Consider the following 16,662-nt stretch of genomic DNA (forward strand, 5'->3'; position numbering starts at 1 on the left):
GGGGGCCGTGCTGGTCCTTTCTTCCATGTAGTAACAAAGGAGGGAGAGGGACTAGGGGGTAGGGTACCTTTTATGGGACCAACAAGTAGATGATATGTTACAAGCTTTCCAACCTCTCTGGGTAGTGGGTCGGACCTGATGAAGGACCCAGAGAGGTTGGAAAGCTTGTAACATATCAACTACTTGTTGGTCCCATTAAAGGTTTCATACCCCCTACTCCCTCTCCCTCCTCTGTTACTACTGTTACGTAAATTATCACTCTTCTATTACTATATCCTCAAAGACCGTCTCTGCTTGATGTCTGGAGCAATTGGTGATGTTTCGGGCCCAATAGTTATACATGACTCACAATTGTTTATTTTTTATTTTGAAAGTATGTTCAATTCTGAAAAAAAAAAAAAAAGATGACAAGATTTTAACTTCACATATATTTGTTTCATCATATACTTACTAATACTCTTTAGGTAGATTTTTTTGTCTAGACGCTATATCATCACATAAGCTCTAGAAAAGAGTGGCAACTTTGTAGAGGTTAATATGCAAGCGAAAATGTTGAATACCGCCACACAAGAACTCAGAAGCTTCACTGTCATTTGTAATCCCGTGGGTGCTCGAGAGGCCTTCAACACTTTGCTCATCATTGTGCTAAAGGCCCCTCTAGGGCCGAAAGGATGAAATTGTTCAAACTAACAATATTAAAATACCATCTTTTGTCACATTTAAAGGCAGTTGGATATGTTTTCTTTATATTTACATATACAGAGATCTGATCTAGAAAATCAATACAATAAACAATTTTATGTTTAAAAACAGGCAGTCTTTGGTGACGCAAAGGCAAAGAGTTTTTTTGTTTGTTTGTTACCTCCTGCCTATTTCGCTCTGTCTCATAAAGTGAATGTTGTTGGCACTATCAGAAAGTTCTAGATACTGCTCCACGGAAAGAACAAAATATCCATCATAGCCTTGTACTTTCCCTGTATTTAAAAGCTGTTGCTTCTCTCCCTCTGTCCACACTCTTATGCCTTCTTCACCTTCCTGCAGCCGCTTCTGCTCCTTAGTCCAAGCGTGAGCCACTGCTCTCTGCCTGGCTAATTCTAGGACATGGTTTTTCTCCTCTTCTATGGTTGTTCCATAACGGACATTAAAGCACAAGGCGCCATGTTGGAGTTGGATGTCTGCAAACCTTCTAGTCCTCCCACTCACCACCGAAGTCATCTGGGACACAGTGACGTTGACTCCGTTTTCCAGAATACGCCCACCGCCGGTGTTGCCAATGGCAGACAAGTCTTCTTCCAAAGAACCCAACTTAATGAAGTAGTGAGTATCCCGGCTTTCGATAGTAAAATGAAGGTTTTCCAGGTAGTGCGCATTGTTCAGGATGGCCGCGATGCGACGACTGTCTTCGTTGGCGACGCCAATGATATCAGCTGTCACGATTCCCTCTTTAATGGCAAACTTGATGCCTTTTCCAAACACAGATGGAACAGCTGCAAACCTGGGATGTTTCCCACTTCCAAGACATCTCCCCTCTGTATGTTTAGGGGCCATGGGAAGCTGATCCAACGAAATGAAGTTTCGCAGCTGCTTCTGTAGCTCACACTGAATACCAAGGATGGTCTAAAAGTAAATAAATAAACATTTTTAAATAAGCGACACCCCCAAAAATATTATTTTTAAACGGAAACAGTAAAAAGCAAAGAAACCGGATATACATTCTTCGCTTTTAACATTTCTTTCCAATTCTTAAAGTATTACAGGGGACTAAATACAAATGTAATTCCCTAGATACAGTATGTAAAAACCAACACGTTAAAAGGCAAAATCAACAACAATACTCTGCTTCAAAGTTGATATAACCGGGACAGCTCTATCATTGCAGCATTTGTTCAAAAATATAATTTACTATATTGCAATGCATAGAATACTTAGGAGCTTGTTATTATAATTGTAACACTGCAATTGCCCGAAAAAGTGTCATTCAAGTTAATGGCAGTTTTCATCTGATTGCAGTGCGGTTGGCCTCTTCTGAGTATATTGAATCAACCCCTTAGTTGCTGGCTGGGTGGCAGTCTTGGGTGGACTAAACCAAAGGAAAGTGACAGGAACTCTTTAATGGTCCATGGACAATCCATTCTGGTTCCCCCATTTAAGCAATTTAAATAACCAATGGTCACATGCGCTACAAGTTACAGCGAATTACTGGGCACCTCTGAGGAAGACGAAAAACCTTCAGCCAAATCAAATTCTGATTCTGAAATCTGAGTACATTGTACAATATCATTTTATAAAAGGTCATATCCCGGATAATGGAATGGGACATTTGGAAACGGCTGTTTTGCCGCGACCAAATTGCCGCCGACATTTTGCCGCAGACGGAGCATCCACCCCAGCCAATTCACCGCTGGAACCCCCACCACTGGCCGCTTCTAAGGTAAGCTTTATTACTATTTAGGGTAGGGGGTTAATTTAAGGGGTTTTAGTGGTTAGGGTAGGAGTTTTATGGTAAGGGCTTAGCGTATGGGGTTTTAGGGTAAGAGCTTAGTGTATGGGGTTTTATTAGGGTAAGGACTTAGGGCAGGCGGTATTAGTTTATAGGGTTTACTTACCTTAGCGGCTGACGGGGGCATGCTTCTGGTGGCAAAGAGAGTCTCAGCGAAGCACCGGTGGTCATTTGATCGCGGCAAAGCGGCCGCGACCAAAATGTCCAAGGCCGCCAGATAAGGGCTTAGTGTCCTCTTTTAAAACCTCACTATAACTTTTGAATATAAATTGGTAATCCCACCACGTATACCAACCTTTCCGGGATCCCACTCCTGAGTTTTGGTTTGGAGCTGTAATAACTCGTACGTTGATTCAAACCCCTTGGTCTCTGGCTTTGGAAACCCGGGCAGCACGTTGTGCAGCTGAAATCCAAACAGCTCCAGCCAACTCCCAATATCTAATCAGTAAGAACAGAAGAAGCAAGATATGGCTGGTTAGACGGCACACAAAAGAAGGAGACCTGGGTTTGGTACTGGCAGCATCTGCTCCAGAAATAGACTAAGGAAAATAAAAAGGAGCAGCTAAAAGTTTGCAGGGCGGGATATTACTTGGACCATTGTAAAAATCTGTGTAAGCATTTCAGCACTTACGTAGGAAGGCAAAGATCTTTATATAGTACCTAAGTTTGGGTATACTGCAGGTCATCTCTGTGCTATGAGTACAATTCCTTCAATTGCCTGGCACTTTAGAATAAGATAATGAGTTACCTTTGGTCTTTTGCCTTTTTAAAAGCAACATTTCAGTAAAAATGTAAAAGGAGTCTAGACCAGGGGTGGTCAACTCCAGTCCTCAAGAGCTACCAACAGGTCAGGTTTTCAGGATATCCCTGCTTCAGGACAGGTGGCTCAATCAGTGTCTCAGTCTTTGACTGAGCCACTGATTGAGCCAGCTGTGCTGAAGCAGGGATATCCTAAAAATCTTACATGTTGGTGGCCCTTGAGGACTGGAGTTGACCAGTCAACGATTGACCAACTGACTGAGCTGTGCTGAAGCAGGGATATCCTGAAAACCTGATCTGTTGGTAGCTCTTGAGGATTGGAGTGGACTACCAGTGGTCTAGACAATAGCATAAGCTTTACCTGTGGTGTACTGCGCCACATCTTGTGTCCTACCAACTGGATAGTTGTTTTCAAAAGAGTACAGGTTAAAAGGTTTGAGGTTGGTGTTTAGTTTATTCCATATGTTGTGGTTTGGGGTGGCCCATCGGCCAGCGACAACATCATAGTCTCTTTGACCGAGGTGCACAAGCCTAGTCAGAGAATCATACAGTCCTCCGTAAAATCCAATGATGACCTCAAAATCTGGGTTGGTGTCTTGGTAGATGTCTCCATATGGTGTGTATAGAATTTCCTTTATTACTTGACCCCGGCTGCTGAAAACAGCCAGAGGCGTTCCTATGTTGTCGCAGGCAACGTAATATTCCTCACCACTGCTCAGTTCCATGGCAATAAGATGGCCTTGAAGGTCATAGTAAAGGGATGTTATCTCCGAGCTGGTGTGATTGTACAAATGGGTAACTCTTATTGGGTTGGCCAGATCTGCATAAAAGAACTGCATGTGCGATTCCTTATTTGACTTGCTTGCAAGTTGAACACGTCGCCCTAGTCCGTCGTATCGGTAATGTACACTCCAACCAGAAACTTTGTTATAAGCCTTGCTCAAAAGACCATTGGAGTTGTATTCAAATATGTCATTGCCCCTTTGTCTGAGGAATCCATCATCATCCATTTTATACTGAATTTCTCCCAGTCTAGTAATGCGATCTCCAAGATCGTATCTCAAGGGGGTTAGACGGGCACTGTTGCCATGGCTAAGGAGGTTGATGTTTCCGTTCAGGTCGTAACTGTAACGCCACTGGGGTTTCTCATTAACGGACACAGTCTGAAGTTGGCCATCAGCGTCATATTCATAAAAATATCTCGTTATATTAGCATCTACCCCTACTCGTATGTCGCATATGATCATCCGGCCCATATTATCGTACTGGATAGTCATCCAATAAGCAATAGCCTTCAGTATTTCGTACTGCACTTCAATGACTTGACCACTGGCACTAAAGATCTTGGTGTGTTTCATCATTGTGGTTGTGATGACTTGGTTTAAATCGTAATTGATTACGCTGAATTTTCCAAACTGTTCAGTCCTTCCGGAGACATCAACGTACCGGTACAGGTCTATTGGAAGAGGGGTCTCATTTATCATGGCTTGCATGCTGGTAACCCTGAAGTTATTATAGCTGTAGTCAAACCTGGCATTCACAAGACCATCTTCACTGAATCTGAAGATCTGTCGTCCAATAAGGGGACCTGTCTGTCTGTATCTGATAGTACAGATGAAGCCTTCCTGCATTAGATGTATTGTTTTAATAACTCCAGAAGATTCCTCATAGGTAAATGTGACCTGGGTCGTGTCATAGAGAATCTCGGACAGTCGCGATTGTTTGGTATATTTGTATAGGACCCTACGTCCTGTTCCGAGATATAAGGTCTGTAGGAGTCGTCCATCTCCAGTGAAATCTTGGATGAAAGAGCCACTGCTGTCTGGGGGGCTATAAATATTGCGGTAATACCCGACAGAGAGCATGGTTTGCAAACCATGGCGCATCATGTTGGGCATGGTTACTGAAGAAAGGTAGTCCGAATGGTCATATTCAAAGATGTAACGTCGTTGGCTGTGCAAAAGAAGGTTTATAGCCTGAAAAGAAATAACACCAAGACAGAGGATCAACATTTATATGAAATAGGCTTCACTTCTTTGTATCAGCTCTCATTGCTCAACATCTTGTCAATTTCACCAACATTTAGTAGACTTTAGAGAAACTGGTAGTCTATAGAGGACCACATAACCTTGCGTATGGACTTTTAATGCGTGGTGACATTTGTTGTGTGGGTCGCTTGACAATCTTTCTTCACAAAACTTCAGCGAAAATGTCACACGTCTGTCCTTGTAATATATTAAGAGCAAATAGATCTTTAGTTTTTGGTTAAAAATCTGAAGGGAACCTTACTCTAGTAGTGCCACATATTGTACATAAGGGCTCTTTATCTGGCGCCCGACAGGCCAAATGCTGCCCATGAAGGACTTTGATGTGACCCTTAGCTGTCCCAGCAACTAGTATAACATTAGGAACAAAGTTCACACTAAAACTCCCTTGTAAGTTAAGGTAATATAAATATATATAGTATACGGTAAAGATGTTTTATATGCTGGCAAAATATTGAAATATTACAATTTTCAAGTCATTAAATGTATCATAAATGACATAACAATAAGCTTGTGGCCCTTCTATTCCTGAATTTTCTGATCTGACCCCTTTGATGAACTAGTTTCTGATTCCTGTTGTACATGATGTTTATGTCCCAATTCCCCTCATATGTTTTAGTGATAACATGCCTCATTTATAGTGAGGGGTCTGAGATGAAAGACACCGTTATCCCAAAAGAATAATAAATAAATAAGGTGTATTTGTCATGTTGGTTTGTTTTTATGCGTATTATTACGCGTGTGAATGGGAATTGACTGAGTATTATTTGTTACTACTGCTAATAATTTTCTGCAATGCTATACTATTATACATAACAAAGGCATTAAATACTTCGAAGACATTTATAATTTACAACATGGTAATTTTCCACACACTCCATTATTCACTAGAAAAATGCTATTTAGTTAAATAAGTCGATACACCACATGCGCTTGCTCTTAGCTCTGTTTCTTTCAATATACAATATCATTTTAAAACTCTCTAATGGATGGCTAACAAGTTACCTTTTCCAAGTAAGAGAAACTCCATATTTTACCATCTGCCCAAGTTCGGGAAACAATCTTTCCGTTTTGGTCGTACTCCATTTTTTCAGTCCACGTTCCCCGTTGGATGTAGGTAACGAGTCCAGACGGTGAGTACGTGATATTAACATCATGATACTTGCTGCTTGGTGACCACTGAATTGGATGTCCGGTTTTATCGTAGAGTATCCGAAGAGTGAATTTTCGGTGGTCATCATAGATCTTTCCTGTTCTGGTGACGTGATCAAAATCAATGGACAGCAAGTTTCTGTTGTGAGCCTAAAAATGAAAAATGTAACATGTAAATTGATATACTGTATAAAAAGACTTTCACTTAAAGCTGCAGTTCAGGCAATATCCTGCATGTGTTTTTTTTTTAATAAATCAGTTCTGTAGTAAGAAAAAATACTTTTAGCATTTTCTGTTTTAAAAACAACAACTTTGAAAGACCAATTTTCTTGTATTCTATTTTAACAAGCATGCTTGTTCCTATAGCAACGATTTACATTCCCCATATTTAAAGATGTCGCCAAACTTTGCCGATCAATAGACGGAGAACGAATTGACCGGCAGCTATGCAGTTCTTTAGGTAATTAGAGATTGCACAACTGAAACTATTGGAAGTAAAAAAATAAATAAAAAAAAATAAATAAAAAAAAAAAGACTGAACTGCAGCTTTAAGCAGTAATCCTGAATTCCTTTTTCTTTCTTTTCTTATATAGTAATAGGATTGAAGCAGGGGGTCTCCGGAGCTGAAATGGGTTAATTTCAGCTCTGGGGACTCCCTGCTTCCAGAGATACTTACCTCCGTAGGGGGCGCCGTTAGCAGCTCTGGTTGGGTGGTGTGGGGCTATCAATATGTCGGATTGCCAAAAAGGAAGCAGTGACGCCTTGTAGCTTCTTATTGTCCCATGTGACTGGGACACTTACCTGCGGAGCGGTTACTGGCACCAACTACGGAGGTAAGTGTCTCTGTGAGCAGGGGGTCCCCTGAGCTGAAATTAACGCGGTTCAGCTCCGGAGACTCCCTGCTTCCCACCTGGGCGGGTGGGGGAAGATTTTTTGGGGGGGATCGCCTGCTCCTTTAACTATAGATGGATACAACAGCTGTTTAGTATGCAGGATCCATATTTCATAGTTTATTTACAAGAAGAGAAACACTCCAAAATAGTGGCCAAGTGGTTAGTCTTTATTCATCCAACATTTCGGTTCAACACAGACAACCTTCTTCAAGGTTGTTAGATAGTTTATTTAGAAACAATAATCAAAATAAATTGTATTGTTTTATAGGCAGTGATATATTGTATTAGCATACAGAATAAAATGTGGGTCAAGGCAAAAGACGACCGGTATAGGAGCATGAGACAAAGAGAAGAGACTCCTTAAAATCGAAGAGGGTGGTATTCTTAGTGTCCCAAGTGATACAAATGATTATTCGAATAGATGGGTCTTAATATATGACTGTGGACACTATATAATATGTTGTGAAGACGTCTTGCCCAATGCTTGAGAAGCATTCAGCTCCATTCAAAAGTATGGGACTAAAACCTTCCCCAGCACAGGAAAGATAGCTTTACAGGATATTGAACAGGGGCTTTAAAGGGTGGGCGAGACATCGAGGTGTGAAAAAGACAGGAAAGAGTGCACTGCAGGGGTTCTCAACTCCAGTCCTCAAGACCCCCCCCCCCCCAACAGGTCAGGTTTTCAGGGTATCGCTGCTTGAGCACAGGTGGCTCAATCAGTCCCTGCTTCAGCACAGGTGGTGCAGTCATTGGCTGAGCCACCTGTGCGTAAACAAGGATATCCCGAAAACCTGACCCGGTCTTGAAGACTGAAGTTAAGAGCCCCATGTGTACTGCATTCATCCCATATATGACTCTGTTTATGGGGTGCATTACAAAACCACAGACAAGGGATCCCGACCTATCTCTGCCCTACAGTGAAAAGCTATTCTTGAAGCAGGATATAAAAACATATTTAAATGTAATCCCCGATTTTATTCAAAGACTGTCAAAGATTAAACATCCTCAATAACTGCAATTGAACTGGAAACGTGCTCGGTTTTTATTCTGCTACTAAATGCTTTGCGTTGCCCCTTTCATATAATTGACACGATGCTGGTTTGTAAAAGTAGTAAAAAAAAAAAAAAAACGTCTCCTTTTATCCCGGCTGCTGGAATGGTTACAATTTATGATCCAATTACACCTGTGGACGTCCAGTTTGAAGAAATGCACAACTCAACAGCATGTGTTAATATACACGCACATATATGCATAAGCAGCAGGTCCCATTTATCATACAAATGATAGGTCAGGACAAGGAAGAGCCGTGGAGGACGTAAATCCATCCCTGACACTTTTTCTCTTTTATGTTACAAATAATAAGCTACATCATAAACTGTCTGATTGGTGATATTATGAGCGCTGACCTCTGAGGAGATGCGGAAATGGCGGATCTGTATTATGCTGAAAGCGCAGGACGTATACAGATAAAATCTGTGATATTGAATGAAACACTCATTGGAGAATGTTCCCAGTTTTGGAGCAGATGTCAGCAGTGCAGTTATACTGTAGCACAATGTTGAGTTTGCACATATTGCTGTTGTCGGGAAAAAGAGCATTCTGTTTCAGTAGCTACAAATTGGAGTTACAATGAAGTGAAAGCACTCGGACATGTAACACCTCTTGTACCAGTTAGTTAAGATATTTGGAGTACTTTTTCAACTTAAAACCCTCTATAAGTATCTTGGAATACACATATTGTTTTTATTGGGAGCTAGTGAGGGTGTCCTGTCGCAGGGGGGCTCAACTGCAGTCCTCAAGCCCTCCCAGCAGGTCAGGTTTTTAGGATATCCCTGCTTCAGCACAGGTGGCTCAATCAGTCCCTGCTTCAGGACAGATGGCTCAATCCCTGCTTCAGCATAGGTGGCTCAATCAGTCCCTGCGTCAGCACCGTTGGCTCAATCAGAGGCTCAGTCGAAGACTAAAAACCTGACCTGTTGGGGGTGGAGGGAAGGCGTGAGAACTGGATTCGAGGACCCCTGTCCTATCTAACTGTGGCGATTCCAAAGTAAGAAACTACATCGGGTATTACTGGTGTTAAGCAACGTAGTAACACTGTGTTATTTCACAATTTTACATCAACAACCAGAAAAAACCCAAACTGCAGGCGCGATGCCAACAGCACACAAACATTCATTAGGGGAGGCAAGCACTTCTACTTCTCTGACCGCTGTGGCAGCCGAGGGGTTAATAAAGACAGAAAGTTGACTATTTGTGTTTTGTTCAATGTTACATAATTAGTATGCACCAGGTAAATGTGTACTATTTATTAACTCTGTGTCATTAGCCACAGTAAGGTCATGCTAAGCCAGGAGTGGCCAACTGTAGTCCTCAAGCCACGAACAGGTCAGGTTTTCATGATATCCCAGGTTTAGCACAGGTGGCTCAATCAGTGGCTCAGTCCCTATAAAGCAGGGATGACCAACTCCAGTCCTCATGGGCCACCAACAGGTCAGGTTTTCAGGATATCTCTGCCTCAGCACAGGTGGCTCAATCAGTGGCTAAGTCAAAGACTGAGCCACAGATTAAGCTACCTGTGCTGAAGCAAGAATATCCTTAACACATGACAGGTTGGTGGCCCTTGAGGATGGAATCAACGACTGAGGGCACCTGTGCTGAAGCAGGGATCCCCTGAAAACCCGACCTGTTGGTGGCCCTTGAGGACTAGAGTTGGCCACCCCTGGACTAATGCTTTATGTAACCTTTCTGTGCAGTAAGAGCCCTGGTGAAACCATAAATCATTTCAATTCCATGGGACCCGTTGAACAGATCCCACTGTGTTTTAGATGGGAAGTATTTTTATTTTGAACACTTTCGTTTCGTAGGCCGTGCGCTGTTATTAGGTTTCAAGAACGGAAGCCAATGCTGAATTTATAAAGATGTATACGTATTTCCCCCCTCTCACTCGCCCTCCAATTTCTTATATACAGTACTACATGCAATATGTCACTAGAAGTTAAAACTAAATTAATGAATTACATTAAAAAAAAACTAAATCCAATATATATTAGGTGAACAATAAACGCCATCATATACAAAACCTTTTTCCTACCGCAAAACAAAAAGCAATTTCCTAAACAATGAACTGAGGATACAAACGCACCATTAATTGGAGTTTCCCTGTCACTGTGTTATTGAGAATAATTCAAACCCTTTGTTTGCAAGGATCTTTGTAAGTAAGAAAACTCCCTTACATTCTACTTCAGTGCAAGCGCTGCTCTCTACCTAAATAAAGATTGAAAATAGTGCACTTTATGCTCCAGAGCTGATACTGTACATCCCACGGACTGGAGCCATTGTAAATCAGCAGTGATGATAAGGACTTAATAATACCAGCATGACTAGCGAGTGGCAGGCACAGAGATGGTTCCCTGTAGCACCCCTAGTTACATTCTTATTAGGGCTTTCTTTGTCCCTCAGCGGTTATACTGTGTGGTGTACATATCTCTGCCATTGAGTTTGTTACCATGAAAGAACAATAATGGTGCCATGGTTGTGTGAAGTAGTTGCAAGAACCGGGATTCTGAAGCCTAGAACCCCCAAAACTGTTTTGGTGAACATTTCCATTCACTTCCAACCAACGTGCTGTGTTTTAAAAATGTTATATTGATTCTGCACAGAAGACGAAAGTGCAATAATCAGATCGATCAGGCAATGTTCTCACGGGCAGGCGGTACTTTGGAAGAGACAAAGTCTTACCCTTAAGCGCCTCTCGAATGCCGAGATGTTGCCTTTGTTCTGTTCCTTCCTCTGTCGCCACTCGATAAGGTTTGGGCTGTGCTCCCCAGGTAGGGAGATGTTACATTTTCCGAGGGTTGGGCTGACCACTCCCGCCAGTATGTGGGGTTCTGCATTAAGGGTTATTTCCATGCCGCTGCCAAAGGTGACCCTCAGAGAGCCATCAGGGTTGACCCGATAGGTATTCAGGGTGTTTTCTGCCAGAAATGAAAACAATAACATGAAAAGCTTTGTCATTCCATACACAGAGATTGATATCTATTTCTATTAATAGTGGGGCAATTTCACTGGCATTTTGGTTCTAAAAAATATTTGTGTTGTGTAGGAAGTCGATTTGTTTTGGATTTGTAAAATATTATGGGGTAAAAAAAGTTTTGGTTCGTATATTGGCAAAGTCTAAAGTTCTCATATATATATATATATATATATATATATATATATATATATATATATATATATATATATATATATATATATATATATATATATATATACAGTGTTCGACAAACCTATACTTTTGCTCGCCCCGGGCGAGTGGATTTAACCCCCGGGCGAGTAAATATTGGCCCAAGCAGCACACGTTTGGTACTAGGTGGCGAGTAGATTTTTTTGTGTGGCGAGTAGATTTTTTGGTGATTTGTCAACCACTGTATATATATATATATATATATATATATTATATATATTTTTTTATTTTATTTATTGTGATACAATCACTGTCTCTGTATAGGCTGGAGTTTTGTAGATACAGTAGTATGCTTTCCAGCCTACAGGGAGTTAATTTCCCCTAGAGAAGCTAGTTCAGCTGCAGCTAATCAGGCTGGACTCCTTAATCAACAGGAGTTTTAAAAGTCAGGAAGTGACATCACACAGAGAGACTGCTTTTCCCCAGAGAAGGGGGGAGAGAGACAGAGGTCTGATGAAGTCATATCACATGACGAAACGCGTAGGGCGTGGCTAAAGCAGAGCAGACATTTGTCCCACTGTGAGCAGATCAAGAGATACGCAGTTTGTGGGTGGCCCGGCAAAGCAGATCAGTGGATACTCCGTTTGGCTTGATTGGCGGTGCAGCAGCTAGAGGCAGTCAGGAGAAGCCTCGGTTTCCTGGAGGGACTTCCGTTTGTGCGGGACACCAGACCGGGTGAGCGTCACTTCCGGTAGAAGGAGACCGCGCACGAGAGGACACCATTACAGGCTCGAACGGCACCACTGGCATATGAGGGCCAATCTCATAACTGCTTTCAAATAACGCTTTACTTGTGAGTGGGCATTTGTCTAGTTCTATATGTTCCATAAAATTTATTTTTAACTTTAATGCACTAGGTGTGCGCCTGTTTTTTTGTCTTTTTTCTTTCATAGGTATTCCTAGGGAGTTGTGATCCCTTATAAACGGGCTGCCTATACCTGGATGCATTCATTTGGAACAGGACTCTGTGACTTTTTAAGGTTTTAAATAGTACTTTTTTGGATTAAGTTTTTACAATTATTATTTTACATTTTTTCATTTTTATTTTTATTTTTTAATTTTCATTTCATTCAAGGTTTTTTTGCATTTCATTATACATATTTTTTTCCAGATATATTATTTTTTAACTACATTGGTATGTACACTTTGTAGTAAAGTCATTACACATATTTTTATCTCAAAATCACATAGGGTTTTTTAATAACACTATTCTACTACAGCCACCCCATAGGTTGTTAAACGCAGTTGGCTACCCATTCACAGTTAAGCAGGTTTTTGCAATAGGCGCTCCTTTACCATTTTTGTTTTTGTTTTGATATATTATATTATATTATTATTTATTGTGATACAATCACTGTCTCTGTATAGGCTGGAGTTTTGTAGATAGTATGCTTTCCAGCCTACAGGGAGTTAATTTCCCCTAGAGAAGCTAGTTCAGCTGCAGCTAATCAGGCTGGACTCCTTAATCAACAGGAGTTTTAAAAGTCAGGAAGTGACTACACACAGAGAGACTGCTTTTCCCCAGAGAAGGGAGGAGAGAGACAGAGGTCTCCCCAGAAAGGTGAAGCTGGATGATACAGTCCCATAGGCTCGCTGGACGGTGGTCGCGGTGCCTGCTGAAACTGCTTAGGTTTGAATCCCAGGGAAGAAGAATGAAGGACGCGAGACCACGCTGAAGCAGGGATGTCCTATCCATAACCTTGGAACTATAGAGGAGGGATTCTCTGAACTCTTGCGGGGTCCAGAGGAAATTACCTGAAGCTATAACAGTAACAGACCAAGAGCTAAGTGATATATTCATGTAAATAAGACTGTTCATATGATAGGGCATGTTTAAGCTGGGAACCAGTTTAGTTGGCCAGCACCATTAGAAAGGGCTGGAGTATGTTTAGTTATTTTTCCCTAAAGGGAATAGGTGTTATTTTTCTGATTTGTTTTGACTTAAAGGGACGGTGGCCTGTTGGTTTATAATTTAACCCTGGAAATAAACCCTGTATAGAGAAATACACTGTTTCCGGCCTTATTCTGGGACTTAAAGATACTGCAACGTGATATGGGCATAAAAAAAGAAATATATATACTTTAAAAATGAATCCAAAAATGAGCCTTTATTGGGGTTTGGCTGGAATTTAAAAGTTTGTTCCGAGGTTTGACTCACACTTCCAATGACTTATGAAGTTCGCATAGTTCAGATTTCAAACCTCTGCACCTGCTCATTCTTCATTTATACAGAGACCTCGCGCTCAATTTCAAATATATATATTTTTTTGAGCCCGTACCCATATATCTAACTTCACGGTCATGCTGCTTTCAGGGTTACAGAGATCAGTACCACATCGAGATGAATTCAACATCCCTGCCTATGTTACTTTCAGTATCGTTGCATTCACAATTGTAATCACATCAGAGAACATGACACCTGTTCTGTGGTCAATTAAGTTTTGCATATTTATACATGGTTAAAAAGTATCATGTCCATAAGCAGTATAATGCACACTGACATATTTAGTTGGTAGCAAGTTGTATGTTAATGAAGGAAGATAAAAAGGTCTCCGGTTTACATTCTTGTGTGTAGCTTCCAATTATTCATTCTAGTTTAATTACCAAACACATGAACGCAGAAGGACAGGCGCAAAAGCAATAGAAATGCAAATGGACTTGTATTAACTGTAGCAAAGAGGCCGGCAATTCATCGACGTGTCCCTGTCCATGAGAATCCGCATCATCAGGAGTCTTTTATAAATAGAAGTAACATTACATTAAAAAAAATGTTATATATACACATATACACCCAAACACCCAAACACCCAAACACCCAAACACCCAAACACCCAAACACCCAAACACACAAACACCCAAACACACAAACACACAAACACACAAGCTAAACATATTTTCGCCAGATCATTTGTAAGAAATATTCTGTAAGTAGAGATGTACAAAGTTTTTGGCCGAGTTTAAAACCATACAAAATTGGCCTTTTTTTTTACCAACAACAACAAAAAGTCTCGAATCAGCCAGAGCTCAGTCACAATACGGTCAAAATTCGGCAAGCATCTCAATTCATGATGCGGGCGCCTGAAATCTGGGTTTTGCTGGAGAGGGGTAAATATTTGGCGAATCACTTGAGAATTGGGATTCAGCGGCGATTCATTGACGAAACAGCCAATTGATGGTGGAAATGTGCGATTTCTGAGAAGTTTTTAGCTATAAAAGTTTCTGCAAACTGGTTCGCCATGTGAATGCATTTTTATACATTTTTGCCATCTCTCGCTGTAAGGTCGCTTCCATTCCAGAAGCCTGCTTGGCAAGTGTGTGTGTGTGTGTGTGTATCTATTTCAAAATGTAATATATTTCAAATTAAACCAGCATTTCTAATATATTATGGGAAATTGAGACCAGAGGTTGGGCTAAAATCTTCTGAAGGTGCGGCTATAGTTTGGCAATATTAAATTGCTTTGTTATCTTAACACTTTATTCCCGTTACCTTGTTTTAATGCATATACAGTGCTTGTTGCAGATATATTTGTCGTGGTCACCACATTTTCTCTGTTTGACGTGTCTACTTCGACCCGAGTGGATTTTTCCATGTCACTGTGAAAACTGCTGACTTCCCCGGTTGCAAATGTTGCGTTTGTTAAATGCCCTTCAAGGTCATACCTTAAAATACAACAAGCAAACAAACGACATTAGGGTTTGAAAAGTGCGCCTGGCTCTATTTCTGCATGTTTGTTTAGGTACCCAACTCATAACTCACAAAACTGCCTGAAATGACAGAGCAGCACTGTGTAATGATGCGGAGTGAGCGGAGTGAATCTATACATATCTTGCCCCACTTAAAGCAGTAATCCTACATTCACACCCCACACCCATTTTTCCCCTTTTTGTGTATGTAAAGCCTGTGACAATGTATCATTCTATATTCTTGCCTAAGATGGCAATCGTTTGCTGCTCCTGTTATACATTTGTAAGAATCCTAATTGTGTGCCTAACATTATGGCCGCCTTTCAGTTTTAATTACTCCTATAGTCAGTGTAACTCAGCAACTACAATGTATCTTGATATTACTACGGTAACATTATCTATTGTTATAGTTTACAGCACAAACTGCTGGGAACATTGGCAACAAATGATCACAAACAGGAAAGTGTTACAAAGATCTTGCTTGAGGTGTGCTAAACCTGGCTATAGAAATCAAAGTATATTAAAACTAATTAAAAATGGCATTACAAAAAACAGTCACTGTTATCTTATACAGTGTTTCCCAACTCCAGTCCTCGGGGAACCCCAACAGGTCAGGTCTTAAGGATATCCCTGCTCCAGCACAGGTGGGTCAATCAGCGGCTAAGTCATTTTGACTGGCCTACCTGTGCAGGTACAGGGATATCCTTAAGACCTGTTGGGGTTCCCTGAGCACTGGAGTTGGGAAACAGTGATCTAATACAGTACTACCGAACTGACTTCAGCGCAGGTGGTTCAATCACTGAGCCCCTGATATAGCCACCTGGGATATCCTTGAAACCTGACCTCTTAGGGGTGCCTCGAGAACTGGAGTTGAGCACCGCTGCTCTTTGTAATAGCATGGCTAAGTAAGTGTGGGCCACAATGTTTGTAGGGTCTTTGCTCCCAAGACAAAAGAAGCTTAAGAAACATGGTTATGTTTGCTGCTGCATTTTTAGGCGCAGAAATCAGGAATTTGGATTTAATATTAACCCTTTTATCCCTAAACTTTTCACTGTATCATTCCTGGCAAAACATTTGATAAAGACAGAACCATTAGTTTAAACAGAACATTCAGAAGATGGGGGTTTAGAAACCCAACTGTATAGGACACCCATGTTGGATACATGCAGTATATGGGGTGTTACATGCTGCTGCGCTAATGACATGAAAACATAGTTAAGGAACGCTCCCTGTGACTGCATTTCACTGGTAAAAGGACTTCAACCATTAATGTTTTGCTCAGACGTACAAAGATAATATTTTACTGTTGTATTCTAAAATACCACCATGGTAAAAATATTTTCATCTTTGATACATTCTAAAATAATAATAATTATTATAATACTA

The 16,662-nt window shown here is 41.0% G+C and overlaps 1 protein-coding gene across 5 annotated transcripts in view; it reads right to left on the reverse strand.

The window, feature by feature from the left end:
- Positions 1-226: 226 nt before the first annotated feature.
- Positions 227-16,662, reverse strand: part of TENM1 (teneurin transmembrane protein 1) — a 318,544-nt gene continuing 302,108 nt past the window's right edge. For all 5 annotated transcript variants that reach the window (XM_075573424.1, XM_075573422.1, XM_075573423.1 and 2 more), the window contains 6 exons: positions 15,080-15,252; positions 11,088-11,323; positions 6,310-6,606; positions 3,621-5,235; positions 2,796-2,938; positions 227-1,617 (listed from right to left, as the gene is read on the reverse strand). In XM_075573424.1, coding sequence (XP_075429539.1) covers positions 859-1,617; positions 2,796-2,938; positions 3,621-5,235; positions 6,310-6,606; positions 11,088-11,323; positions 15,080-15,252 — 3,223 coding nt within the window. In that variant the 3' untranslated portion in view covers positions 227-858. The remainder of the gene's footprint in view (positions 1,618-2,795; positions 2,939-3,620; positions 5,236-6,309; positions 6,607-11,087; positions 11,324-15,079; positions 15,253-16,662) is intronic.

The sequence above is a fragment of the Ascaphus truei genome, chromosome 16, assembly GCF_040206685.1.
Source record: "Ascaphus truei isolate aAscTru1 chromosome 16, aAscTru1.hap1, whole genome shotgun sequence".
NCBI classification, from domain to species: domain Eukaryota; kingdom Metazoa; phylum Chordata; class Amphibia; order Anura; family Ascaphidae; genus Ascaphus; species Ascaphus truei.